The sequence below is a fragment of the Mustela lutreola genome, chromosome 12 (assembly GCF_030435805.1).
Source record: "Mustela lutreola isolate mMusLut2 chromosome 12, mMusLut2.pri, whole genome shotgun sequence".
NCBI lineage: Eukaryota > Metazoa > Chordata > Mammalia > Carnivora > Mustelidae > Mustela > Mustela lutreola.
Window position 1 is genome coordinate 17,306,454 of NC_081301.1, and position 27,399 is coordinate 17,333,852.

Below are 27,399 nucleotides of genomic sequence, written 5' to 3' on the forward strand. Positions count from 1 at the left end.
AGATATATCCAAAGCCATAAGATAAGGAGATAGGAGATTCTTGAACTAACAATATATATAAGAATCACCTGGGAGTATATGAAATCAAATTCTGGATAAGCACTCCCAGGATTCTGTTTCAGTGTGGCCAAGTTTGGCCTGGGAATCTGAATTTCTGGTAAGAACTTCAGGTCATTACGAAAGGCAGAGGCCCAGAGATCAAACGTGACAAACATTTTTTGGGGGAAAATTTCATTGTTTCAATATTAAAACTGACTCAAGTGTATTGTAGAGTAGAATATGCAGCTTGCATAAATATTTAACAAAGATACTTCAAAGTAATTTTGCACTGGTCCCTTCTGGTATTTGCTATGTTTTGTGTGAAAAGCTGATAAAAACCCTTCCATATTTTACAGGAGGATATGGAGGGGTTTAAAAGTTGAGAGCTTTGGCTCTTAGATCTCCTGGACTGGTCTTAGAAGTAAAGTTAGCCTGTGATAAAAGCATGGAAAAGGTTAAAAACACAGAATTATCCTAAGGCCCTGGGCAGAAGAGGAATCTTCTAAGCTAAGGCCAAAAGGGACAAGATATACAACAAGATTAAGTTTCTTAACATTCATTATTTTATGATAGACCAATTGATTAATCAATTACAGCTCCGGCTCTGTGTCAGGTGCTAGGGATTAAATAACAAACAAAACAGACAGGAGGGCTCCAACCTCAATTTGTGCACAATCTATAAGGAAAGACAGATAAGCAATGAAACAGACAATAAAATTCCACACAGTAAAATAAGTTTTATGGTAGGGGGAGGTGGACGAAGATGCGTTACAAAGGAAGAGTTCTATCCCAGCTTTGGCTGGGGGGGGGGGTGGTCAAGGAGGTGGTTTCCAAACTGAGACTTGACAGATTAGGCACTGGGGGAAATTATGGGATGGGGGAAGAGTTCCAGGAGTGGAAATAGCATATAAATGGCTAAAGGTGAGATAGCACGGCTGGAGAATAGTGTCTAAAAATAGTGGTGGCAAGAGGTGATGCTGGAATGAGAAGCAGAGATGTGAAGGGCATGAAGACCTCCAAATGACTCCTAGCCACCTACGGGGATGTGGCCGAATCTGTGGCCAGGAGGCCAGCCATGGGGGGCTCAGGTCATCAGTGGTCCAGGGCTTAGTCTGCAAGCACCTGAGCTGCATGCCTGGGGAAGAGTTAGCAGGAGTTGGAGTAGCATCTGTGGGAGTTACAAAAACTTCTAGCACTCATAGTATTGCCAGAAGGTTAGAGCCTCTGCAATAAAAATATTCAACACCCTTATTTTATAGACAAGATAGCTAAGTCCCTGAGAGGAAGGCTGACTTGGCCAAAGTTGCAGTTACTGACAGAGCTGGGATGAGCTCTCTTTCCTGAGTAGCTCTTGGCAGAGAGCATTGTGTCCAGCCTAGAATCTAGAGGAGCATAATATGGAGAAGACTCTGCCAAGCACCAGATCCCCAGGTGCCATGTGGGGGGAAAATAATTTCCACGGACACAGATGTTTGGGAAATGCTGTATTTTTTGCATTTCTTAGGGTCTCCCATTAACCATTAGTATATGAATGGCTCTGGAAAGTTCTATGTAGAGTAATCTTTCTTTCTTTCTTTTTTTTAAATATAGTCTTTTCCAAATTATTTGACCATAAAGACCAAATACTCTCCAAATACTCTCCAAATACTCCCCACTGCTTTTTTTTAAAAACTTTAAAATCATTTAACATCCCATTGAATTCATATTCCTAGAAACACACTTTGGAGTGTTGTTTGGGTCAGTAAGGATTTAGGACTGAACAGAACAAGGTTAACCATTCACCCTGGCTTGTTCGGAGACTATGCCAGGCACCTCAAGCCCCACCTATCTTAAGCCTTTAGGAAAAATGGGGCAGAAAAGAGACATTCAGTCTTGGGAATCAGTCTGGTGTTTGAATCCTAACTCTGAATTATCCTAGGTTTGTGACGTTGTTCAAGTCCCTCAGTCCTACGTGACACAAACGTTTTTAAGTTTCAACCTTTTCAAAGATTTCATGGAGACAGCACAACGTAATATAGGGGCTTGTCTGAGGATTAAATTCCCTCATCGTGGTGATGCATTTAGGAATGGGAGGAGCTCGAGTTTGAATTTTGCTTTGGCGAATACTGACTTATGTCACAAAGGAAAGGAGCCCAAATTCCCTGTGGCCTCAGTCTCGTCCTCTGTATAAGGAGAGTGATAGGAGAACCCAAATCATGGCATTGCAGTACCGATAAAATGCTTCTCTGCCTGGCAAACAATGAGCTCTGTGTCTGGTGTATTGGTACCGCTCAAAAATGCTTCCTGTTATTTTTCATGCATTGAAGCCTTGAAACCTAGCGCTTCATCATCTAGATGAGATGGATGAGAACTGAAATATGTGGTGACCTGACAAGAAAAACAGCTCCTTTCTTGAGGATCATGTAACCTTATCATCTTGTCTCTGTACATCGTGAGAAACAGACAGCTGACAGTACCCCACACAGGAGCATCTCAGTGGGGTGTCTATTTATTTTTCTAATATTTTTTCATTAGCAGAAATAGTGTGGCACAAGGGGGGTTTGGCTGCCTTCAAATGTCTTCCCTTATCACCCAGATGAACAAGCTGTTCGGTTGGGCTCTCATCATTCAGGGGAGAAGGCTTGCAAAGAGAAGTTTACCCTGACAGGGGAAATTAGGTGTCATTTCTGTGATTTATGGAGCCATAGATTGAGCTGCACAATTTCTCATATAGGAAATGGGTCCTTCCCAGTTACTGTCCCTTCACTGTGTGGCCTTGTGCATAGAGCGATTTGACTTAGCAGGTGAAAATGATGCATGAGACAGGGGAAGTCAGGGGCCAAAGCTTGGGATTTAGAGTTAGAGACTCTGCTCTATTGTGTTCTATCTGGGGGACACTGGGCTGCCATCTTTTCTCTGACTCTACACTGGCTCATCTGTAAGGATCACTGCAGACAGTAAGAGCCACATACAGCAGGTACACGTTGTTGAGAGGCTTATGAGAGCTAACAGATGGATGCCCTAGCACCAGGCTAGAATTAGGATATGCTTAATAGGCGTCTCTACCTTTCATGCTACAATGCTTTTTCTTCAGAAGCCATTCATGGCATGCTCAAAGTCTGTGAGACCTCTTCTACAGAAAGCATGTTAGCTGGCAGGAGGTTTTAAATATAGGCTTCATTTTCTTTTGGTCAGTTTTAGGTTCCTAGCAAAATGGGGCATAAAGTACAAAGAGTTCCCATGCCCCCTCCTCCCCTCCAAAATGCAGAGTCTCCTCTGCTCTACAAGCTGAAGACATTCCAGGTGACAGGAAGGCCCAGAGAGAGTAAATAACTTACTGAGGTCACATAGCAAGTTATTCAGAAAAGTTAGGGTCCCTGGGATTCTGCTGTCTTAGACTTTTTTCCTGCTCTATATCCACCTCCTGTGGAATTGTATTCATTCCTGTGGCTCCTATTACATTAAACCATAAGACATTGCTGACATTTGACGGACAAAAATGGAAATTACATATGGCATTTTCACTGGTCTATTCACATGGATCCAGTGAGAGATCACAATCTACACCAAAGGTGGAGGGAATCAGGGTATAAATAACATTAAAAAACATGGGTTGTGTCCATCAAAGGTTATCTTTGGAAGCACAGGCTCTAGAGCTAGACTTCCTGTGTGCAAATACTGACTGTGTCACTGATCAACCCTATGTCCTTGGGCATAAATGTAAAGTGGAATGTCACAGGTTGTTGGGAAAATTAAATGAGCCAATATATCTAACATACTTAGAGTTATTGTGAGGATAAAGTGTAACAGTGCTGGGCTTAGAGTAAGCGCTCAGTAAATGTTAAGTACTACTACTGATATCCTCTAGTTGCTGAGAATATTGCTTGCTCATAATGGTCAAGACTGAGAGACTGGGCTTCAGGATCCAATAACCTGAAATCAAGTTGTTCTACCACTGTATAGCTGGTGACTTCGAATAGGCCATTGTACCCTTTGAATCTCAGTTTCTTCATCTGTAAAATGGGAATGGTAACAGAATCTGCCTCATAAGGTAACAGTAAGATGAAATGAGATAACGTGTATTAAAGTGCTCAGTACGTTCTCAGTAAGTATTTTTATTAAGGTTGTTTCCTGTCCAGCAGCATAGCAATTAGTGGCTTGAAACCAGGTCCAAAGGAAGGCAGCCTCATATAGTGAATGTTATTGATACGAAAAACTTGGTTTATTTTCTGCCAGATTCTTGTGATGTAAATTTCGACAAGTCTCTTCCCCTCTTTGGGCCTCTTAGTCTGCAAAATTGTGACGGTTAGTATCACCTTTCAGGGCTCTTCCTGATCTGATATATTGGGGATCTGTGACATTGTGCATGTGTGTATGCACGTCATGAGCCCTCTAGCTCCTGAGATATGTATGTAATCTAAGGTTTACTAAATCTCTTTGCTGGGCTCTTCCCCAGTTGCTACCTCCTCTAAGCAATGTTTCAGGATTGTTCAGAGGTGAATTACCTCCTGTCCCAGTTACTTATTGCCATGTAATCCCAGAAATTGTTGACTTAAAACAACAGTGATCACTTTATTAGTCTCTCTAATGGTTCTATGGGTTGAGCTTCATAGTTCTTACCTGGGTCTCTCATGTGGTTGCAATCAGTTGGTGGCTACGGCTGGAGTTATCTTAAAGGCTTCTGTGCTCACATATCCAACAGATGACCCTGGATGTTGGCTGGGGACTGTTAGGTCTCTTGGCTGGAATACCTTTATGTGGTCTGTCCATGTGGTCTGGGCTTCCTCATAGCATGGTGGTTGGGCTCCAAGAGTGAGTATCCCCAGTGACCTGATGGGGAAGCTGCCAGTTTCTTAAGGCTTGGGGCCAGAAGTTGAAGCAGTAGTACTTCTTTTGGTTGCATTTGTAGAGCCTGGACCCAAGGGGAGAGAACTTAGAACACTTCATGATGATGGAAATGTCAGAGATGTCTGGAGCCATGTTTTAAAGTCACTATCCCTGCCTTCCTCCTCTGTTTGAGAATAAGAAGACTTAAGTCAACTAACATGATTCACTTCTTTCCAAATGTGTTCTGACATAGGCTGCTTAATTATGCAGTCGCTGATTTCCAACAAAATGACCAGCTAATCTCCTCAAGGTCCGGGCACACCAATATTTTTGGTTCTATTCTCAAAGAATGGGGGCTCCAGTCCCTGGCCTCCAGCTCCTGTAACTACCAGGGAAATGAGTGGTTGACATCTCCTACAGCCACTGCTAGGGAGTGTGGATGGCAAATGACCCAGGTAGGGTCTATCCCAGAGGTCCAGGCTGAGCTGGAGACCATTAGTTCTGCCTCCACATGAACACTGCCATGGTGTCCTCTTCAGTCCTTCCTATGGTCATCAATCCTAGTCCCTTTGGACCGATCCGACGTATGGCACGGGCTCAGGAATTAGTCTCCCTACAAAACGGGGATGTCAGCGAGGCCCATCTCTCTTCCTATCATCTTTCTCTAGAGACCCAAGAGATTCTTATTGACCCAAGCACCCCCTGGAGAAAAGCTTTCCACCTACCCTCCTTCAAGCAGTAATTATAAATGTCTTCAGAAGAGATTTTACCTCCATATCCCACCCCGATGTACCTTCAGTGGTTTCATGGATATTTAGTCTTTTTATGGTGACCAGTTGCATTTCTGTCATCTTTTTTGCTAGAAAAGAAAAACAGTGGCAAGTGTATAATTTTAATACCTGGCAGAGCATCCTATTACATATCTATGGAATTCAGCACATATTTTTGGGACCCTACTATGTGTTGCTCTTTTGCTTAGTGTTGGGGGCACAGATATTCGTCAAATACATTACCTCGGACTGGAGGAGTTCAGAGTATAAGAATCAAGAAGGACATAGAAATAAGCAAATCACAAGGAAATGTGAAATGGGCCAAAACTGAGTGGTGGTAGAGACAACATTTCTCAAGTGTGGCAGGGTCCTGGTGGACAGTTTCCTCAAATTCAACAAGGAGAAAAAATGGGGAAAGGGCATTTTAGAACAAAAGCACAGCATAAGAGAAGGCTTAGTATGTACAGGTCCCTAGAGTGGGTACAGTGGGAAAAGCCACTCCTCTCCTTGGAGAGGAGCCAGGTGCTGAACAACAAAGGGTTTTGAATGTCAGGTTAAGAAGCAGAGGCTTTAACGGGAAGGAGGTGGGACTTTGAAGGAGGTGGAGATAGAGGGTGGAATCAGTATTAGTGTTTCAGAAAGCTGGGAAAGGAGGGTCTGGAAAAGGTGACATTGGAGCTCCAAGGCCAGTCCAGAGGCTATGACAATTGCCTAGAGAAGAGGATTGAACAGCCTCTGAGACCAACCCTAATGGCACCGTGGAAATAACGAAATCCATTAAGCTTTGAATGAAGACTTCAGGGCATCTTTTTCATCAGACAGACCAGAATCATTTCAATATCAAAAATAACAGACGTGGGGTCAGCCTCTGAATATGATTTTTAGTGTAAAAATTAAGGCATTGTAAGTATGGGAGTATGGAATTTAATTCACAGGTTTAGTGACATTCTATATAGATGGTCCCAACTCTCTTAATCAAATACAGGAGTATTAAATTTAACATTCTGAAGACATTGTCAGAATTTTAGAGCTGGAAGAACCCCTTCCTCGGTATTCCCACAGCCATCTGTGTGAATTATTTCATAGCATTTGAACCATAATCATCATGGTGATTATTTGTGTCTTCACCATTAAACCGTGAGCCCTTTGAAGTTAGCTGCTGTGTCTTGTTCATCTCATTTCTTAGCATCTAGGCAGCAGTTGGTGTGGAGTGGGAAGATCAGTGAATGTTTAGTGAGATTCACCAAACTTTCAAAAGGGCACCTGGGTGGATCAGTGGTTTAAAGCCTCTGCCTTCAGATCGGGTGCCTTCAGATGGTCCCAGGGTCCTGGGATAGAGCCCCACATGGGGTTCTCTGCTTAGCAGGGAGCCTGCTTCCCCCTTTCTCTCTGCCTACTTGTGATCTCTGTCTGACAAATAAATAAATAAAATCTTTAAAAAAAAATACATCTTTCTTGTCCTCATTTTACAGATGGAGAAACTAAGGCTTAAAGAAAGGAGTAACGCAATAATTTAAACTAGGCAAGTTCAAATAGGGAAGTAACCATCCAGTCAGAAATAAATCCTAGTTTATTTTGATTGCTTAACATTTTTGTGGCTGTTTTCTCCTCCTGACCAGTTTGGTTTGCTAGCTAATTAGCAAGAAGTTGGAAGCATTTCTTTGTTATGAAAACCAATGATCATGCAAATGCAGTCCTTACCCTTGTTTAAGTACAGCATTTGTTTCTTAAGTCCCTTCACGGACTCCAAAGCCAGGAGTCAACAATGCCTCCAGTGTAGGGTTTCATTTTCCTCTGAGAACACACACACACACACACACACACACACACACATGCATACGCACTCATGGACACACACAAAAAACACATGAGCACGTGATCCAAACAGACCAGCTGAAAAGGATGTTTTGGATGAAATCTTGGCATTTATTATTCCTGTGTGACCCAGGAAGGTCCAGGGTGCCAGGATTCAGATGGACTTCGGTTCAAGTCGCTCCTCTTCCACTCTTACTTGCGAATGGGGATCAGACATCCATCTCCAAGGGTAATTTTAGGATTAAATGGAGGAATAGAATCATTTCATCACAAAGTTGCTCTCTCACCTTGGGCCAGCCCACGAGCCTTTCTGAGCCACTGTCTCTGATCTGCCCAATGGATTAGATTAGATGATTTACAGAGTCCCTTGGAGTTGGAACATTCTATGATTCTCCTCCCCTGGGATCTAATTGGATTCAAGATGGGATGTTGCAAGGGCTGGAGACAGAAGGAAAGAGTGATCCTGCCGTGACACAATGCTGGCTTCTGCCGCCTAGCCAGGGCCCCTGCTTTGATGTAGGCCTTTTATCAGGGTGTGTTTGTGCTCTCTCCAGGGTTTGCCTGGCCATTGCACCAGTCCCCATTCTGTTCCTCTTGGCCTGGGAAAGAGCCAGTAGATGTGGAGACTCCCAGGCAGGATTTCTTCCCAAGAGCAGCTTGGATGGTGAAACTCACAGAGTCCAGAGAGATTTCCTGTTTTGTTTTCCACAAGCTCAAGCGACTATTGATTACAAAACATACACTCACACAAAAACAAAAGCACATACACAAAACAGGATGTTCTCTCTCCTCTCCTTGCTAGAGTCAAAGCGGTCTCTTACCATCTGGGTCACTTTCACCCACGGCCCTGGATTTCACCAACATAGTATTAAGCCCTTAGTGCTGCCTGGAGAGGTTACAGAATGTTAAGCCATGAGCCATTTTGCACGTTAATTTTAGTCAAGGGGAACCTGCATGTGGAGGGAGAGGAAGATCCATCAGTCAGCATGACCTCATGCGATCCCATTTGGTGTCTGTCGTCATGGGACCCCCCCCCAGTGCTGAATAACAGACGTTTGTTTCCAACATAGGTTCTGGCTTGTGGTAGGAATAGTGCTATGACTCTGTGCCAGACTCTGGCCTACATACTTTATGCAAACACTGAAAGAGATGTACTTAAATTAAAAAAAAAAAAAAAAAAAATCTTGGGGCACCTGGGTGGCTCAGTGGTTTGAGCCTCTGCCTTCGGCTGAGGTCATGATCTCAGGGTCCTGGGATGGAGCCCCGCATCGGGCTCTCTGCTCAGCGGGGAGCCTACTTACCCCTCTCTATCTGCTTCTCTGTCTACTTGTGATCTCTCTCTGTGTGTCAAATAAATAAAATCTTAAAAAAAAAAAAAACTTGTTCACTTGACATTTGATTTTAACTAGGCCTCCTGTATTTGTATTTACAGAATCTGGCAGCCTTACTTGGGGTCTCCCCCACTGCCTCACATGGTTTAACAGAAAAGGCCCGTGTTTGTGAGTCACAGAGATCTGGGTTGGGATTCTGCTTCCAGTACTTGGATTGCTGTGCCATCTGGGGAAAATCGTTTCACTGCTCTAATTCCTAGTTCTTATACCTGTAAATGAAGACCATGATTTTTAATTTAATTTTTTAATGGCCTTAAAGCATCTACACTTGTGTAATAGGTGCTTCATGAGCATTAGCTTTTATTATAATTCTTTTTTAAATGTCTTTCGTCACTACACTTAATTCAGGAGAAATGAGATCACTTATTCATTCAGCGGGCATATTGGAGCTTCCTTATCGGGGCACTGAGAGAAAAGTGGTGAAGGCTCCTCACGCAATAGCATTCTCTTTTGTTTTTTTCCTCTAAAAACCTTTCTTGTTTCCTTTTGGCCCACAGTTTGGGAAAGGGATCTGGGGTGGTTAAAAAGCTGCCTGGTGGCCACAGGGAGAGGAACCACAGGTTGAGGCGTAGGGTGAAGCCCCTGCAGGGGTGGGGGGGGGTGCAGTGCCATGGAGGGTCCTCGAAGGCTGCAGGGCTCCAGAGGCTTCTAGTTGTGCTTGTGGGTGAGCCTTTCAAAGAGATAGGAGCCCAGCCCAGTGGGGGAGGGGCGGGGCAGCAGAACCACAAGGTGAGTCAGGTGGTCTCCATCTTCTAGATGAGTTTCACCTCCTCATCTGGGAAGTGGTTCACCAGGAAGTCCCCAAGCTGGGAGCCTCTTGGGCAGAACGCAGGGCTTTCAGCTCCAAAAGGGCCTGGTTCAGCGTCTTCTCCAGAACTACCCTGGCTTCTGCGGCACTAGAGTTTTACTCCACTCATCCTGGGAAGGCTTTTGAATGTTTTGGAGGAGGACGCAGCTGCTGGGCTGGTATTGCACCTTCAAGAGATGCTCGGTACCTTTGCGTTTCTCCTCAGTGAACTCACAGAAGTGACCCACCCCCTCCAGAGCCACATTGTCGAGGTGGAAAGAGAAGCCCAGAGGGAGGTAGGTGTCGGAGGCCCACAGACGCAGGTTGACCAGGTAGTTAATGACAGCCTGCACGTTGGTGCAGTAACTGACGAGTCTAGGAACTCGTATTTGACCAGCAATGAGGAGCGAAGCTCAGAATATAGTGTTGGCTGGTCCTGGAGATAGAGAATGGCTGAGAAGATGGTTCTGAAGGTTGTGACTGGAAGAGGTTGGAGGGTGGTCAGAGGCTGGAAGGAGGGGTGTCCTTGGGTCTGTTCTGCCCACTTTTTTTTTTTTCACATTTAAAAAAAAATAACATATAATGTATTATTTCCCCCAGGGGTACAGGTCTGAGTCATCAGGCTTATACATTTCACAGCACTCACCATGGCACATACCCTCCCCAGTGTTCATAAGCCAGCCACCCTCTCCCCCACCCCCACCTCCCCGGCCCACAACCCTCAGTTTGTTTCCCAGGATTTAGAGTCTCTTATGGTTTGTCTCTCTCCCTGGTCTCATCTTGTTTCATTTTTTCTCTCCCTACCCACTACGACCCCCTGTCCTGTCTCTCAAATTCCTCATATCAGAGGGATCGTATGATAATTGTCTTTCTCTAATTGTCTTATTTCACTTAGCATAATACCCTCTTGTTCATTCCACATCATTGCATATCTGCCCAAACATTATTGAAGCAAGACATTTGCAAGATGGCTGGGTGCGTTGCTGTAACAGCATTCTTGATACACACCTCCCCCTACATCTGTGTTTTGGGTCGCTAAGGATGTTGATCCCAGACCCACTTTGCACAAATGTGTTACACCTGAGACTTGACAATGGCGGAGGGAAAAAGTGACACCTGGCTAACCAGGTATCCTTGGATATAGGCAGTATGAAACTCTCATTTAAAAAGTACACAGCGGGGCGTCTGGGTGGCTCAGTGGGTTGAAGCCTCTGCCTTCGGCTCAGTCATGATCCCAAGGTCCTTGGATCGAGCCCCGCATCGGGCTCTCTGCTTAGCGGGAAGCCTTCCTCCTCCTCTCTCTCTGCCTGCTGCTCTGCCTACTTGTGATCTCTGTCAAAGAAATAAATAAAATCTTAAAAAAAAAAATAAAAAGTACACAGCAATAAACATAAAAGAAAAAGAAAGGACCTAGGGTTTGTTACCTGATAAAGGGGTAAGAGATCAATATTCTCTAATGTCCCTAAGTTCAAAGAAAGGTCTGTCAAACATTCTGAATCCCAGTGCCTTGAACATCAGCATAAATGGAGTGACTAAAGCATGACGCACACCTGAACCCGAGCATGAGCCTAATGATGTTTTTCAATGTCCATTTATTTATTCAGTAAATATTGACTGGATAATTGTGCCAAGTCCTCTGAGAATACTTGCTGGAATAAGGCCTGGCCTGTACCCTTGGTGTGAGCAGAATCTGTTGAATGAGACAGGCAAGAGAATGGGACAGTAGGCGTGGTCTAGTGTGTTATGATGTCCAGGAGAGGAGCGTGGTTCAAGGCTTAAGGAACTCAAGGTGTTGGATTCCTGGAGCAAAGGCATGTATCATTTAAGACCAGGAGAGTGAAATGGAGGATAAGAAAGGGAGGCAGGGAATATTCCAGCAGGGAGAAAAGATTTTTTTTTTTTTTGAAAGACAATGAGACACATTGCAATTATATAGAATGTTAGGACTTTTTTGTTTTGTTTTTAGTAGGGGAATGGATTAACTGGGCATAGGTATTACGGAGGGCATGTGTTGTGATGGGTATTACATGCAACTAATGAATCATTGAACACTACATCAAAAACTAATAATGTACTATACAGTAGCTAACTGAACTTAATGAAAAAAGCCATTAATTGAATGTTGATCATCATTTAGAGCAGGAGTCAGCAAACGGTGGACCTAGACCAAACTTAGCCTGCTTCCTGTCTTTATAAATAAAATTTTATCAGAACCCAATCATGCCCATTCATCTGAAGTATTATCTATGTCGCTTTCATGCTACAAGGGCAGAGCTAAGTAACTGTGGCAGAGACTACCTGGCAACAAAGCCAAAATTATTTGCTATCTGGCCCTTTACAGAAGCATCTGTTGTCCTAATTTAGAGCGCAGTTTCCATAAGCAGGAATTTACTGTTGGTGGGAATGTTAGTAGTTGCATGAGGTTGGAGGGGCTGACACGCAAGGAAAAATTAGAGTGGTGACTGATGATGCTGTAGAAGTGGTCAGGAGCTCAAGTAAGAAGCTTAGACTGTATTCTGGGAGCCACGAGGAACCTCTGAAGGTTTCTATGCAGGGAGGCGTGTGGTCAGCACAGCAAGAGGCAGTGACTACACTTGGTATGAAAGCACAGAGTCGTATATAGAATCATTGAATACTCCTATTGTACACTGGAGACTACTATGACACTGTTAATTATACTTCAATTTAAAAAAAAGAGTTTGAGAGAGTTTCTGGAGCCACACTGCTTTCCTCAGATCCCAGCACCATCACTTTACTGGTTGTGACCCTCAGGCCAGTTACCTCCATGTGTCTTAATTGGTAGAAGGGGAAATGATGATAATAATGATAATACCTATTGCACGGGAGTGGAGAAAATTAAAGTTAATTCAGGTAGAGTACCAGGCCCCAGAGGAGGTTTTCAGTCATTGCTGCTGCTACCGTCCTGCCTCAATGATCATTCCGGCTACTGGGGAGAGAATGGTCCAGAATGGGAGAACCTGGTGGTAGAGTGCTAGGTGTTTGGGCAGGAGTTGGTGTCCTGTGCCTAGGTGGATCGCTGTGAAGTTTGGGTCAGCTGCTGTCATGGTTGCTGGGACCTTCACTCTGAATATCTCCACCATGGTCATCATCATCTCTTCTGCCCTCCCTTTTTCCAGGCCTTCAAGAGTGCACTGATGAGCTCCTACTGGTGCTCGGGGAAAGGGGACGTAATCGATGACTGGTGCAGATGTGACCTCAGCGCCTTTGATGCCAATGGGCTCCCCAACTGCAGCCCCCTCCCGCAGCCCGTGTACGTATGTATGGTCCCTCTTCCTTTGGCCACCCTTTTCCATGGACTCACAGTTCTATCCTTCCAGCCCAGGCCATGACTTGCTTCTGTTTCCAGAGCATGTCACCAGATCCCTAAAGTCTCTGGAACCTACCTCTTTGAGAAAGCAGGAAGTTTTGGCAGAATACAAATCTGCTTTTTTAAATGATGCCCTGGGTTTATGTTTACTTCTTCACTCATCTGTTCAGAACGGGTTTACTGGGCACTGACTACTGGTGGAAATTGGGGCCACTGAGAAAAAGAGAATGTAGAACCTTTTCAAAGAAATGTCATTTCATTTATTCATTCAACACATAATTTTTGAATACCTGCTATGTGTCAGACACTGAGAATTCATCAGTGAGCAAGATAGTCTGTGCACTTGGGGAGTTGACCATTTAGTGAGGGGACAGCTGGGCAAAAACAGGAAAAAATGATACAGTTTAAAAAGTTGATAAAAATATGAAAGAAAAAAAGAAGTGTTGGAAGAGAGAAGAATAGGTGTTCGCTGGAGGGGAGGGAGTTAGGGAAGTCTCTCTAAAAAGACCTAAATGGGAGTAGTTTTCCAGATGACAAATGGCACCAGTCATGGTTCAGGCAAACGGAAGAGCCCATGTGAAATCCCTGAGTAAATGAACCATTTGAGGACACTAAAGGAGGCCATCTGGACTGATGGAGCAGGGTTAAGACAGACAATGCTGCGAGGAGCATAGGCGAGTGAGGCAGGAGCCAATATGGAGGGACCAGAGTCCTTTAACACCCCTCTGTGTGTGTGTTGGGGAGATTACACTGTAAGATAGTTCTTGAAGAGGTACTATAATGTGTAGTGGAAACAGAGAAGGAATCTGGGCTGGGTATAAGCAAAGCAAAATTACTACCATCATGGTTCTGTCCCCAACTTGCTGGGTGATTTTTTGCAAATAATTTTCCTTTTCTGGGCCTTACTTTCCCATCTTTGAAATGAGGTGATTGCACGTCCCAGCCTCGAAGCATCTTTCCAGTTATAACCTTCAATCATTCTGCTCTGTCTTAGCATGTAAAAGGATATTCTGGGACTCCGACCCTCTCTGAGGAAGTATTGATTTAAGGATATTAAAGAGTGACTGCTCTATTGGATTGGAAAGAATGACAAGAGGGTTGAGGCTACTGTGTTTGAAGGCATCATCAATTTAATTGATGATGAAGCACTGCTGAGAATACAGTTTAGACAAATGGAAAGTTAATCAGTTTTCTGTGAGCATGTATTATGGGCTTGGATTAATTTATTGGATCCCACATTGATCCTGAAAGGTAACTCTTCTCAACCCTGCTTTATGGACAAGGAAGGGGAGGCTGAAAGAGGTATAATGAATTGCCAGCGTCCATACAAAGGCTTGTTGGTGGGTCAAAACAGGACGTGAGCCTGAATCCTGGGCTTTTCATCTTGAGATATGCAGACTCTTTGAGGGAGCAGACCATACTGCTAGAGAACAACCAGCTTTCCCTGTCACCCTTTCTAGGCTTCGTCTGTCCCCAACAGTAGAGCCATCCAGCACGGTTGTCTCCTTGGAGTGGGTGGACGTTCAGCCAGCAATTGGGACCAAGGTCTCGGACTATATTCTGCAGCACAAGAAAGTGGATGAGTACACAGATACGGACCTCTACACAGGTAAGTAGGAAGCCCGTGACTTCCCATTTTGTTAGGATAGTGAGACAGAGGAGAGAAATGGATTTTCCAAATGACTTTGGAGACTTAGTCTCATCTGACACGGGAAGGCATTTGAGGTTTCATTGTTTAGTGATGGTCACCTGATGCCCAGTACTCTGGGGTTCTTTTTGTTTGTTTGTTTGTTTATGGTTTTCAGTAGGGAATGATAGTAAATTGTAACTGAAAAACTTTCTGATTCTCTGAGTTCAACCCTCAAAGTCCATGATCAAAGGGTTAGTTAATTCAGAAGAGGATTTAACCTTTTCTGCTTGGAAAGGCATAGATGTCACATATTTGAATACCTGAATCTGAAATATATTCTCTCTAGGACTGAAGTCAAGAAAATGAAGGAATTGCCTTTTCTAGTGAGAGTGAGACCTGTTATCTCTAGTGAGATGGTTTCGTATTCAGTGCTGAGGAAGAGGGATTTGGAAATGATTCAGGCACACTGGATCATGATGAGATGAGAAAAGGGACTTTTAAGAGAGTTCCGCTAGGTTGTAACTCCTGAGGGCTCTCCCTGAGGAGAAAGTCTGAGAATGTCTGAGAGAAGTTCTGATGTCGGACATAGCCAAGAAGCTATGTCGTCCTGGAGCTGGAGTCTGTGGGGGGGGTGGTGTTGCTTTAAGGCAGCCTGGGAATCTGGGTCTGTGGTAGTTAGTCTGGCACTGGGGCCAAGGGGAGCCCAGGCCACAGCGACACCCCCTGGGCCTGTTGGAACTGGCAGGCACCAGGATGGGTTGGGAACCTGAGTTCATGGGAGCCTGGTGCCATGAAAGCTTCTGGAGCCTGAATAGCTGGTGGTCCTAGCTGGGGGCCTAGCATCTTAAGAGTCTGCTGGGAGCCACCTATATCCAAGGGTGTTGGCCAGGTGCTAGAACAGGGCAGCTGCAGGGTTTCTAGGGAAGTCAGGCACACACTTCTCTCTCCTTCCACAGGGAGGATTAGGATAGTGGATCTGTCTTTCTTAACCTGCTTACCATAGGTTTTCCTACTTTTTGTGCTTCACCCAGGTGCTATAATATAATCCCTTACCCATAAACCTTAGTTCTGTGGAAGTATTTGTGTGCATGGATAGTTGTTGAAATTGATTATGGAGAATGAGGGGCAAAGGAACAAGTGCCGTTATTTTTCTAACTTTGCTCTGCAGATTTCTAACTTCGCCTGGTTTTAGAGATCAAGTAAGTGAGTCCCAAAGAGGTGTGTGACTTTCCCAAAGTCCTACAACCAGTATCTGGTAAAGCCAGGCTTTACAATCAGGTTATACTCCCAGCACAGTGCTGCTCGTTCTTTAGGTACCATCATACTTAATGACGAAAGACTGAATGTTTGTTTGCTGAGAGATTTTTGTTTTGTTTTAATTAGAAGTGGATTTTGAATTTTCTGAGTCTATTGAAATGATCATACAATTTATGTTTCTTAGTTTGTTTAATATGGCAAATTGCATTAAAAATGTCATAAATTGCATTGACCGATTTCCAAATGATAAAAAAACTTACATTCCCAGAGTAAATAAATCCCATGTGGTCATGATGCATTATCCTCTTTTAATACGTTGTTGGATATGATGTGTTAAAATTTTGTTTAGAATTTTTGCATCTGTGTTTGTGAGAGATTCTGAGTTTTCTTGTGATTCTTTTATCTGTTTTCATGATCAGGGTCAATTCTGGCCACAGAAAGTAAATTGCAAAATATTTCCCCCCTTTTCTGTTTTCTAAAAGAATTTGGGTAGAGTTAATAATATTTCTTCCTTAATTATTTAGTAGAATTCACCAGTAAAATATCTGGGTTTAGAGTTTTCCCTGTCAGAAGGTTTTAACTACCAGTTTAATTGTCTGATTAGATACAGACTTATTCAGGTCGAGACTTGTATGTTTGAAGGAATTTGCCATATAAGTTACAGAATTTACTGGCAAGAAGTTGTTTGTAACATTCTATAATTATTCTTTTAATATCTGTGAAAAGTGTAGTAATATCGCTGTCTCATTCTGGATTTTGGTAGTTTAACTTATCTTTCTTTTATTTTCTGACTGATCTGAATAGAAGGTTATGTAATTTATTTACCTTTTCAAACCAATCAGCTTTCATTTCATCAGTTTTCACTATTGTTTTCTGTTTCACTGAGTTCTGTTGGGATCTTTGTCATTTCTTTTCTTTGGCCGACTTTGGATTTAGTTCACTCCTCTTTTTTTCCAGATTTTTAATGTAGCAGGTGAAGTTGTTGATTTGACATTTTTCTTGTAATATAAGTATTCCCCTTAACTACTGCTTTAGTGGTTTACCTATGTTTGATAAGTTAAGTTTTCATTTTCATCTTCATTCAGTTCAAAATACATTTTAATTTCCCTTTTGTTTTCTTCTTTGATTTATGGGTTCTTTACTGTAATTTATTTAACGGTACTTATTTTCCAAATATTTGGGAATTTTACAAACATCTTTTTGCTCTTGCATTTTGGTTTGATTTCACAATGTCAAAGAACTTAATTTTTATGACTGTAATCATTTTTAATCTAATGAGATTGCTTTTATGGACCTGAATCTGGCCTGTCCATTTTAAGAGAACATATATTCTTCTCTTTGTGAATGGGATAATAATATAAATGCCAACCAGATCAAACTGGTTATGTTTCTCAAGTCTTCTAAACGCTTTCTGATCTTCTGTTTTGTTGTATCAATACTTGAGAGAGTGGTATTGAAACCTCTGACAATAATTCTGAATTTACCTGTTTCTTTCTATAGGTCTATCAGTTCTTACTCCATGTATTTTGAAGCTCTGTTATTAAGGGCACAAACATTTAGAAACACTAGATCCCCTTGATGAATTGATCCCTTTATTACTGTGAAAATGTTGTCTGTATCCTTGTTACTTGCTCTAAAATCTGTCTTGGTATTGATACAACGACTCCAGCTTTCTTCCAATTAGCGTTAGATGGTTCTAAAATTTTCCATTCTTTTACTTTTGCATTATTTGTGTCTTTATATTTAAAATGTATTTCTTATAGCCAACATATCTGTAGATCTTTTTAATTTTTTTAATCCTGTCTGATATTATTACATTTAACTTTGGACTATATTTAGACTGTTCATATTTAACGTGTTATTTTTGTAGTCAATATAAGTTTATCGTCTTGCTACTTGTTTTCTCTTGTCCCATCTTTCTTTGCTCCTTTTTTTTTCTTTTTCTTTTCTTTTTTTTTTTTTGGATTGAGTGTTTTTATGATTCCATTTTATCTCTTTGGTTGACTTATTAACTATGAATGTTTTAAAATTTTATTTTAGTGGTTGGTTTAGTGTTTACCTATGCATATCCAACTTATGACAGTATACCTTTAAAGCTATTATACCACTTTATAGTATGAGAACCTTATAATAGTATACTTTTATTTTTCTCCTCCTAGCCTTTACTGTATTGTCATATATTTTGCATTATATATGTGTGTGTGTGTTTCATAATTCTGTTACTGTTTTTCCCTAAATAATAAATTATATTTTAAAAGATGTTTAATAAGAAAACTATTTTTTTAAGAAAATTAATTTTACTTTTTAAGAAAAACAATTTTATGTATTTACTCAGGTAGTTACCATTTTTGCTGCTCATTATTCCTTCACGTACCTATTTTCATGTGATTTCATTGTCCTGTCTGAAGAATGTCTTTTTCTATTGCTTGTATTTTAGATCTATTAGTGATTGATTCTTTCAGCTTTTGCTTTTAGAAGTTATTGCTGGGTACAGAATTCTAGCTTGACAGACTTTTCTTTTAGTAATTTAAAAGTGTTGCTCCTCTGTCTTGGTTGCATGGTTTGCATTGAGAACAATCTGCTTTATTCCTGTCTTTGTTGCCCTGTACATACATACCATTTTTGTCCTGTGGTTCCTTGTAAGATCTTCTGTTTAATATCAATTTTGAGTAATTGTATTCTTTTCTTGTGCTTGAGGTTCATTGAGTTTCTTGATTGTATGGATTTGTAATTCTATCATATTTGGAAATTTGGGGGCCATTATTAAAAAAAAAATATATATATATATATATATATATTTTTTTTTTCTTCCTGACCATCCTTCTTCTCCTTCAGTGATTCCAATTACATGTATTTTTGCCCATGTGAAGTGATTCTTTTTTTTTTTAATTTTCTCTAATTATTTCTTCTTTATTTGTTTCTAGCACTGTGTCTTCAGTACCTTCTGCAAAGTCTACCCTGTTGTTAACCCCATCTGGTGAATTTTTCATCTCAGACATTATAATTTTCATCTTTAGAAGTTCAATTTGGATCTTGTTAATATATCACACACCTTAACATTTTTGACATATGGAATGGAGTCAGAAGGGTTTTAATGTCTTTATATGCTAATTCTAACGTCTGGGTCGGTTTAAATGGATTGGTTTCTCTCCTCGTTATGGATTGCATTTTCCTGCTTCTTTATATGCCAGGTAATTTTTGACTGAATGCCAGACATTTTGATTTTTTTCCTTGTTGGGTGCTGGGTATTTTTGTATTCCTATAAATATTTTTGAACTCTGTTCTGGGACACAGTTAAGTTTCTTGGAAATAGATTTATTCTTTTGGGTCTCACTTTTAAGATTTGTTAGGTGGAGCCAGAGCAGTGTTTAGTCTAGGGCTAATTATTTCCTACTACTGAGGCTAGACCTTTCTATGTGCTCCACACAATGGCCTGTGAATTATGAGATTTTCCAGTATGACTGGTAGGAACAGGCACTATTTTTGGCCCCTACATGAGCACTTGGCACTGTTCCATCTAATCCTCTTGAGGTGGTAGTTTCCTCACTTAAAATTCATCAGTCTGTATTGTGCTGAATATCGAAACAGGACCCTCCACAGATCTCTTCAGTTTTCTCTTTGTGTAGCTCTCTCTTCTTCATTCCTCTATCCCTACAGTCATTGTGGTCTCTCCAGACTGAGAACTCTTGTCTTCCCAGTGTAGAGAATTGTACATGAGTATATCTATAATATCCCTCTCTCTGCACCATGACCTAGAAACCCTTTAAAAGCAATAATCTGGGGAAATTTTAGGGCTCACATAATTTGTTTCCCATCTTTCAGCATCTCTGTTCTGTCCTTTGTTGCCTGAATTCCAGTATGAACTTTTTTTTTTAAGTACTATTCTCTTTTCTTTGTTAATTTCTTTGTCTCGGAAGTTGGAGAAATTAATCTAGTCCCTGTTTCTCCATCTAATCCAGAAATGGAAATCCTCTTGATTTCCTCTTGTTTCTCTTGATTACCCAGGAACCAGAGCTCTGATCCAAGCATTACCTTTTTTATTTTTTTTAATAGAGATAAAATTTACTTATTTTTAGGTAATATACTGAGGTCACCCCATACAGATATCACCTCTTTTTCTTCTTCTTTCAAAAGTTTGAAGGTGATGACATAGCTACCTCCATCTTTACAGATTGTAATCCTTTCTTGTATGACTTGACTTTCATTCTTTCCACTGCTCAATGCTTAAATTTTTTAAAGGGCAGTTTTAAAGGGCAATGGCCTTGTGTCTTTAGGACTTGCAATCCTCCCGCAAGGCCTGGCATACATAGATTTTCAAAGTTGAATGAATTGGTCTATGGGTAGCTATTGAAATCTACATTTGTATATATAAGTATATAGATATATAGATATAGTTATCTTAAGTGTACGACTATGACATTAGCTCCTTAAGTGCTGTGTGACCTAAGAGGGTCTTATGTAGCCCTACAGGCTAGCTGAATACATCATAAGGCTTCTGAAAAGTATGATGATCAACTGAGGCTATGGATGATTGGGGGTACCCATCTGAAGCAAAACCCACATTTTAAAATTTATTTATTTATTTTTGCCACTATACCATCTTTACCATGTCTCAGACATCTAAAAAGTTCACTCAGCCCATATTTAAGTATTTCAGCACAGGGGGGCCTGGGCAGCTCAGTTGGTTGGATGCCCGATTCTTGATTTTGGCTCAGGTAGTGATCTTGTGTCCATGGGATCAGTAGGTTCCATGCTCACCAGGAACCTGCTTGAGATTCTCTTCTTCTCCCTCTGCCCCACCCCCTGCTTTCTTTCTCTCTCTCTCTCTGAAACAAGGAAATACAGTCCAGATAAATAAATAAGTAAATCTGTTCACTTGATTGAGTTTTATCTTAGAAGTTATAAGTCTATGAGGGAATATGGGCTTTGAAAAAACATGACTTCTGCTTTCAGTTTCCACCACTCAGCACGGAGAGATCTAGGGGTAGTCATAATCTTTTCTAGGTCTCGGTTTCCTTATCCATGGAATGGGAGAGATAACACTCACTTAACAAGTTGCCTTGAGGGTCAAATTTAGTATAGTTCTTGGGAAAGTATAGGTACTAATAAATTTTGGTCACTTCTCATTTCCATGAATTAAAATAAAATGAAAGGAAAATTAAATGTTAGGAAGAAAACAGCAAGGTATTTAAAACTTGTTTTGGATAGAATAGTGAGGATTACTCACAGATTTGGCCAGGTGAGGCCAGAAAGGGGAAATGTGGGTTTTCTCCTTTGATCTCTGGATTTTTGCCAATAACTGAGACCAGGGCTGGAATTGTTTATTTATTTGCAGGCTCACAAGCGTGTGTATGTACAGATCTACATGCATACATACTTGTTCTCTCTCTTTCTCGCTTTCACTCTCTCGCACACACACAAACGCGCACACTTTATTGCTGCCATCTGTTCAACATCCTTTTGAACTAGCTCTTTCCCTGCCCCCCATCCCTGAGTTTGGCGCTCTCTCTTTGTGTCTTTCAGAGAAGCTATTGCACTGTCGGTTCTGGGACTCTATTGGGAAAGCCAAACATAAGTAGCCTCCTATTCCAGTTGTTTTGAGCAGAAATGGGGCTTGTTTTGGGGGGTGACTAAATTCCCCACATGCTAATCTGTCATCGATATTAAAAACAGACGTCTGGTTCTCCCGCATGGCCTCATCAGAGCAATTGGCATAGGTTTCAGCCTTTTGGGCAGGGGTAGAGACAGGGGGTGGGAATATGAAGTGGGGGCTGAGACACAGCAGATTTAATAAAGCCAAATCCCATGATTGACTTATGAAGAAACCAGCTGGGGAGGGGTGGGGACTTGCCTGGAGGTCACACATAGGATGAGTTAGTGGTAGAGTTAGAGATAGAATGGAGACTCTGGTTTCTCTTCCTGCGTTCTCTGCCAAATACAGACATCTTTCTCCCAGTGCATCTTATCTCTAGTATCCTATGCTCTTGTTGAGAATAAACATAACCGAGAGTCAGAGGGAAACTAGGGTATATAGGTCATCTGTCTGCCTGGGCAAGATGAAGTAATTAGCCACCTGATGGCAGCTGGAAGGCTCTGACTTTCTAGGGAATGCAGCCCCTCAGACTCCTCACTTCTTGGCTACTTTCATATATGTTGGCTTCCATAAACCCTGAAAGTTGAGAGTAGGACCACAGACATTGAGTCTGATTAGAAGGATCAGAAGAGTGAAGGGAAGAAGCAGAAGGGTCTCACTCACTCTCATAATCTCCCATCGCACTCCCCTGCATTTTCTTTGGTAATCTGCTGGAATTTTTTTTTTTTAACCTTTTGAAAATCAGAGACTTATGTCTTACCATGGGCTTTCCAACTTCAACTTGTTTCAGGGCTGGAAGCCCAGTGGACTCTCTTGACCCCCACAGGGGCAGCAGGCCCTCTCCACCATCCCCCCAACCTCCTCATGGAAGGCAGCAACATGTGGAGCTGGTCAGTGCCCCTTTCTGCCCTGGCATCTGGGAGCCTGCTGGGCTGTTCCCCAGCTGATCAATACCAGGCTTCCCTTCTGCCAGCTCTCAGCTTTTGTCTGGGTCTCCTCCTTTCTCTGTCCTTTCTGACTCACTCTCTCTCTCTCTCCTTTTTTTCCTCCCTCTCTGTGTCTTCTGTTTCTCACCCCATCTTCTCTTGTGTTTGTCTCTCTGAACTGAATTAGGTATGAGCTGCTCATCTAGAGTCATCTATCTGGGCCAAGGATGATGTCCAGAATGGTGAGAAGACACCTCTGTCCACCCCAACCAATTCTGTATCGTCTTCCTCCCTGCTCCCATTAAGTCTAATCTATAAATGATAGACACCCCCACCCACACGCACCTCATGCCATCTTAGACCTTAGACTGAAGATCTTCTCAGGGAAAGGCAAACAGTTAGGGAGGTGGATTTGTGTTGGGGAATAACTGAAGGCAAGGGACAGCATGGCCCCAATTTCCCTAGGAGCTGAGAGGACCGTGAGGGCAGCAGCTGTTATGGAACTGTTGATAAAATACTGGGGAAATTATTTATAGCTCCTCAAGCAGCGCGAGCCATGGCTTAGCCATACCCTTTGTCTGAGAATCTAGAGGGGCCCTCACCCGTCTGCCTTCTGCCGGCCCTGGACCAGCTTGAGGAAGGTGATGTCATTGGAGACTGGGCCTCATTCCCTCAGCTAGAGTGGTGGAGGCGGGGGGGATGAAGGAAATATGTTTTACAGGGTGAGGTACAAACCGACATGACTGCAAACATCTGGAACTGATATTAGGTCCTCAGAAAATGTTTCTGTCACTCCAGCTGCTTTTTGGATGAGAGCTTTCTAAAGTCAAGCACCTCCAAAGGGAAAAGGTACTTGGAGGGTCTTAGTTCTCTCCATTCCCATATGCCACCCAGCCTGCTTTCTGTATCAGAGTATTTTACAGTTCATAAAGTACACTTGTTCATCCCATCGGTGTATATGGAGATCTTACAGGGATCCAGGTACTGCAGACCATGCTGGGCATGGAAGGGTAGTAAGACAGGTGTGATTCCTGTCCTTAGGGATCTTTTACTCAATTCAGATAGAGATAGAATATAGCAAGAGTCGAGCGTGCTAGGTGTTGAGATCATTCAGATGCTCTAAGAGCACAAAATAGGGGCTTCAGAATCAGTCCAGTGGTACCAGTAAAGGCTGACCAGAGGAAGTGAGGCAACTGTTTGAGATTCTGGCCCCACTTCTGATTGTACTGATCAACCCATCTTACTCGAGACTATCAGCCTCCCATGTGGAGCTCATCCACTGGCTGAGAAGACGGCTCTTTGGGTCTTACTTCTTTGCTGCTGTTTGTACATACAGTCAAACAGCTAGAGAAAAGCACACAGTTGAGAATATTTGTCACCAGTATATCATCTGTCACCAGTTTCAGCTGGACTCTTCATGCTACCACGCAATCCCACTAGACTTCTGTCACTTGACTTTATTCTCAACCATCTTTCAACTCATGACACCCTCTTTTCCCCGCCTCTCTCAGCAGATGATCTTGTTCCCTCATTCACAGGGAAAACAGTAGAGGGAGTACTTCCACTTCCCTCTCTAACAATTTTAAATTTGTATGCTCCTTTCTGCATACTGTTCCATTTCCCTCATGATACAGGGTAAGAGACACTCTTTTACTTCTCTAGAATTAGTTCATTTATTCACATGGCATTTCCTAAATTCTTAGGAAACTTTACTTATTAATTACCTCCCTGTATTTTATATTCCCAGTCTCTCTTCCTTCAGTAGATTATTTTTACCATAATTTAAATATGCTCATAGGTTTTTCTTCCTAAGGAAACAAAATGGTCCATCTTACACGATCAATACAATATGTTTCTCTCCCCTTCTTAATAAACATACTTCTGAAAGTAGAGTCTGTAGTGGTTGACCCCATTTCTTTACTTTCTACTCCTTCCTCACCTCCCTTCACTTCACTCTGTCTCCTGCTACCACCAAGTTACTGAAATATTTTTCTCTGCAAAGGTCTGTGACTCCCATGTCATTAAGTCCAAGGACTTGGTTTTTTGTTTTTGTTTTTTGTTTTTGTCGTAAACTTACTTGATATTTTCAATCATTCTTTGGGGTTGGCTATCCTCTTCTGAAACCTTGGCTTTTCTTACTTTCCTTGGTCCCATGCTCCTGGTTTTCTACTAGCCTCTCTGACTCTAACTCAGCCTGCCTTGCTGGGTCCTCCAGTTTACTCTTTAAATCTTACAGTCCTTAGACCTTGGTCTTCTATCTTCTCTTCTTAATTTAAACTGTCTCTAGGCTACCACATCCACTCTATAGTTAAAATCAGTACATTTTCTGCTCTTACATTTGCATTTCCACCTCATACTTCTGAGCTCTCTACCCATATCTAGCTAACTAAGGCATGTGCAGTTTGATGTCTCACGAACAGTCCAAACTCAACCAATCCAAAACTGAGCTTGTTACCATCTCCCCACAGATGTGCTCCTGTCCCAGTGTTCATTTACTCTCTGTAACTCCTACCACTGTAAACTGAATCCCTTGAAGCAGAACTCCAAGGTTCAATTCTTTTCTCTTGTTCATCCTCCTATTCAATTCATAACCAAGTTATTTTGCTTTGATTTCCAGTGTTTTCTTCCACCTTTATTGAGGTATAATTGACCTGTAATGTTGTCTCTTAGTACACTCCTTCCTTTCCTACCGCCTGTTGTGAGCCACCGTCATCTCTTCCTCCATCCATCTACCTTCTGATTAGTTTTCATATTAGCCACTTTTTATCCCTTTCAGTTCTCAGCTCTAAAGCCAGAGCTACCCTTCAAAATACAACTTTTGATCATAGTCAGTACCTATCACAGTGCCTGGCTTACCATGGATGTTCAATTAACACTTGATGAACAGATACCTGATTTATAATACTACTCTCCTGACTTAAACCTTTAAGAGCTTTCCATAACTCTTCTAACCGAATGAAAAAAAAAATGACATGGCCTACCAGGTTATGAATAATTATTCTTACCTCCTTCTCCAGTCTTCTATCTATTCTTGATATCACCAATTTTCCTTCCCACTGGGGTCTGTACACTCAGATTTCAGCTTAAATGTCACTTATCTAAATCCTTAGAACCTATTTGACCCTCTCATTGATTATGTGAACTTTTAGCATTTAATATTCCCTTGCTAGCACTTATTATAATTATAATGAATGCGTTTTGACTGGGGGGATGGGCTTAGCATTCACTTTTCTCACTAGAATATTAGCTCTTCCAAAGCAGAATTATGTTCCTCTTTTTCATCACTCCATCCCCAGGGCCTAGTAAAATGTATAGTAGGCACCTAAAGACCTGAAGTGTGAGCAGGAAATAGTGAGATGAAGTGAAGATTGAGGGGACAATGAGTGGGGAGAATATTCCAGGTATAGGGAAAAGCATGTGCCATAGCCTGAAGGAATAAAAGGGTGATGTGGCTGGAGTTTAAATTTTGAGTGGTAGAAGTAAAGGAGACAACAGAAGGGGTGAGATTATGGTGAGTTGTTTAAGGCATGCTAAAGAATGTATTTTTTTTTTTTTTTTTTTACCCTGGCTGCTCAATGGAAGACGAATTGAACCACCTTGAAATCTAGTGTCTTATCTTATCCACAAATTAATCCTACCAAGTAGGAGGAAATTATCTCCATTTATAGGTGAGGGAATTGAAGATCAAGCTTGTGAAGTTGGTAGTTGAAGGTCCAACTTCTAAGAAGAGTGGGATCATGAATTGAACTTTGGACTTTTGATCATTTAATCTACGTTTTTGTTTTTGTTTTTGTTTTCCCATTTCTCACTGCCAGTGTATTATCAGTTAGAGGCAAGAAGCCAGGATAACTGAGTTCTCCCTGGCGAGTCTGGAGTCAGGTGAACCCAAGCCCTTGATCTCAACTTACATGACTCCAGAGATGTACCCCGAATCTTTACCTTGAGAGACATGATAGAATGAGTCAGGGCAAAGAAGGTCAATGGCAGGAAGTTCATGTAGACTGGGGATGGAATTGGTGGACTAATCCGAGCCTGGAGACTTCTAAGGGCACATGGTATAAGACTGAGGACCTCACCTCAGCTATCTCATTCTAGGCTATATTCCTAGTGCCAAAACTAGAAATTATGCACTTATCAGAAGTTATAAAGCAAAACAATCAAATCACAAGTGAAGTAGAAAGATATCCAATATAAAGAGAGCCCAAGCAAGCATGAAGCAAGAGGAGTAGCATTTATTAAGCAACTTTTCTACACCAGGAACTTTGCAGGTGTTGTAGGAAGTTCAAAAGGGAGAGAGAACCAGCATCAGCGGAGCATTTATATACCAAGGACTCATGTATGAATATTACTCATCAGAATTGTTCTGAAAAATAGTTATCATTATAGCACAGATAGGAAATTCAAGGTTCATGGGGACAGAAGCACTTGCCTGGGATATCTAGTTATTAAGTGAGGTTAGGATTTGAATCTAATTCTTTCTTGCTCAGAAGTCCATGTTCTTTATCTCTACTCCTGGTAGAGATACCTTCCAAGGAATCCTTGAAGGGAGAAGGATGATGATGATAATTATCATTACTACTACTACTACAATTATTATTTTAATGAAAGAAAGGGAAGGCATATGTAATGAAAAAGAAATAAAAATTTTTTATTACAGATGTGGAGGAGGATTGAGCATTATTTTCAAGGCAGAAGTCATGGTACAATGTAAGCCCTGAGCTACTTGGATTATATCCTGGGCCAGGGACTGCGGGTTGACCTGTTTTATGCATTGGGTTCAGACGTGCTGCCATCATGTGCATATGACGCATCACACCTTAGGAAGGTCAGATCTGGCTCTTCTGCAGCAGCTGAACCTCTCCGGGGGAGCTTTGGGCCTGTAGCACAAGGAAACAGGGGTACTGAAACTGAGATCCAGTGAACACGCTCAGCTGACTGAACCTAAAGAGAGAGCAAAATCAAATGTCAGTGAGATTGAATTCTCCTTGTATGTCTCACCCAGAATTAGCCACATAGACAACCGCCTTGATGATTATGTTTGTAGGTACGGCTTTTCT

The 27,399-nt window shown here is 41.9% G+C and overlaps 1 protein-coding gene across 3 annotated transcripts in view; it reads left to right on the top strand.

Moving 5' to 3' along the window:
• Window positions 1-27,399, top strand: part of ASTN2 (astrotactin 2) — an 859,033-nt gene that overhangs the window by 698,434 nt on the left and 133,200 nt on the right. For all 3 annotated transcript variants that reach the window (XM_059142160.1, XM_059142161.1, XM_059142162.1), the window contains 2 exons: window positions 12,746-12,879; window positions 14,397-14,545. In XM_059142160.1, coding sequence (XP_058998143.1) covers window positions 12,746-12,879; window positions 14,397-14,545 — 283 coding nt within the window. The remainder of the gene's footprint in view (window positions 1-12,745; window positions 12,880-14,396; window positions 14,546-27,399) is intronic.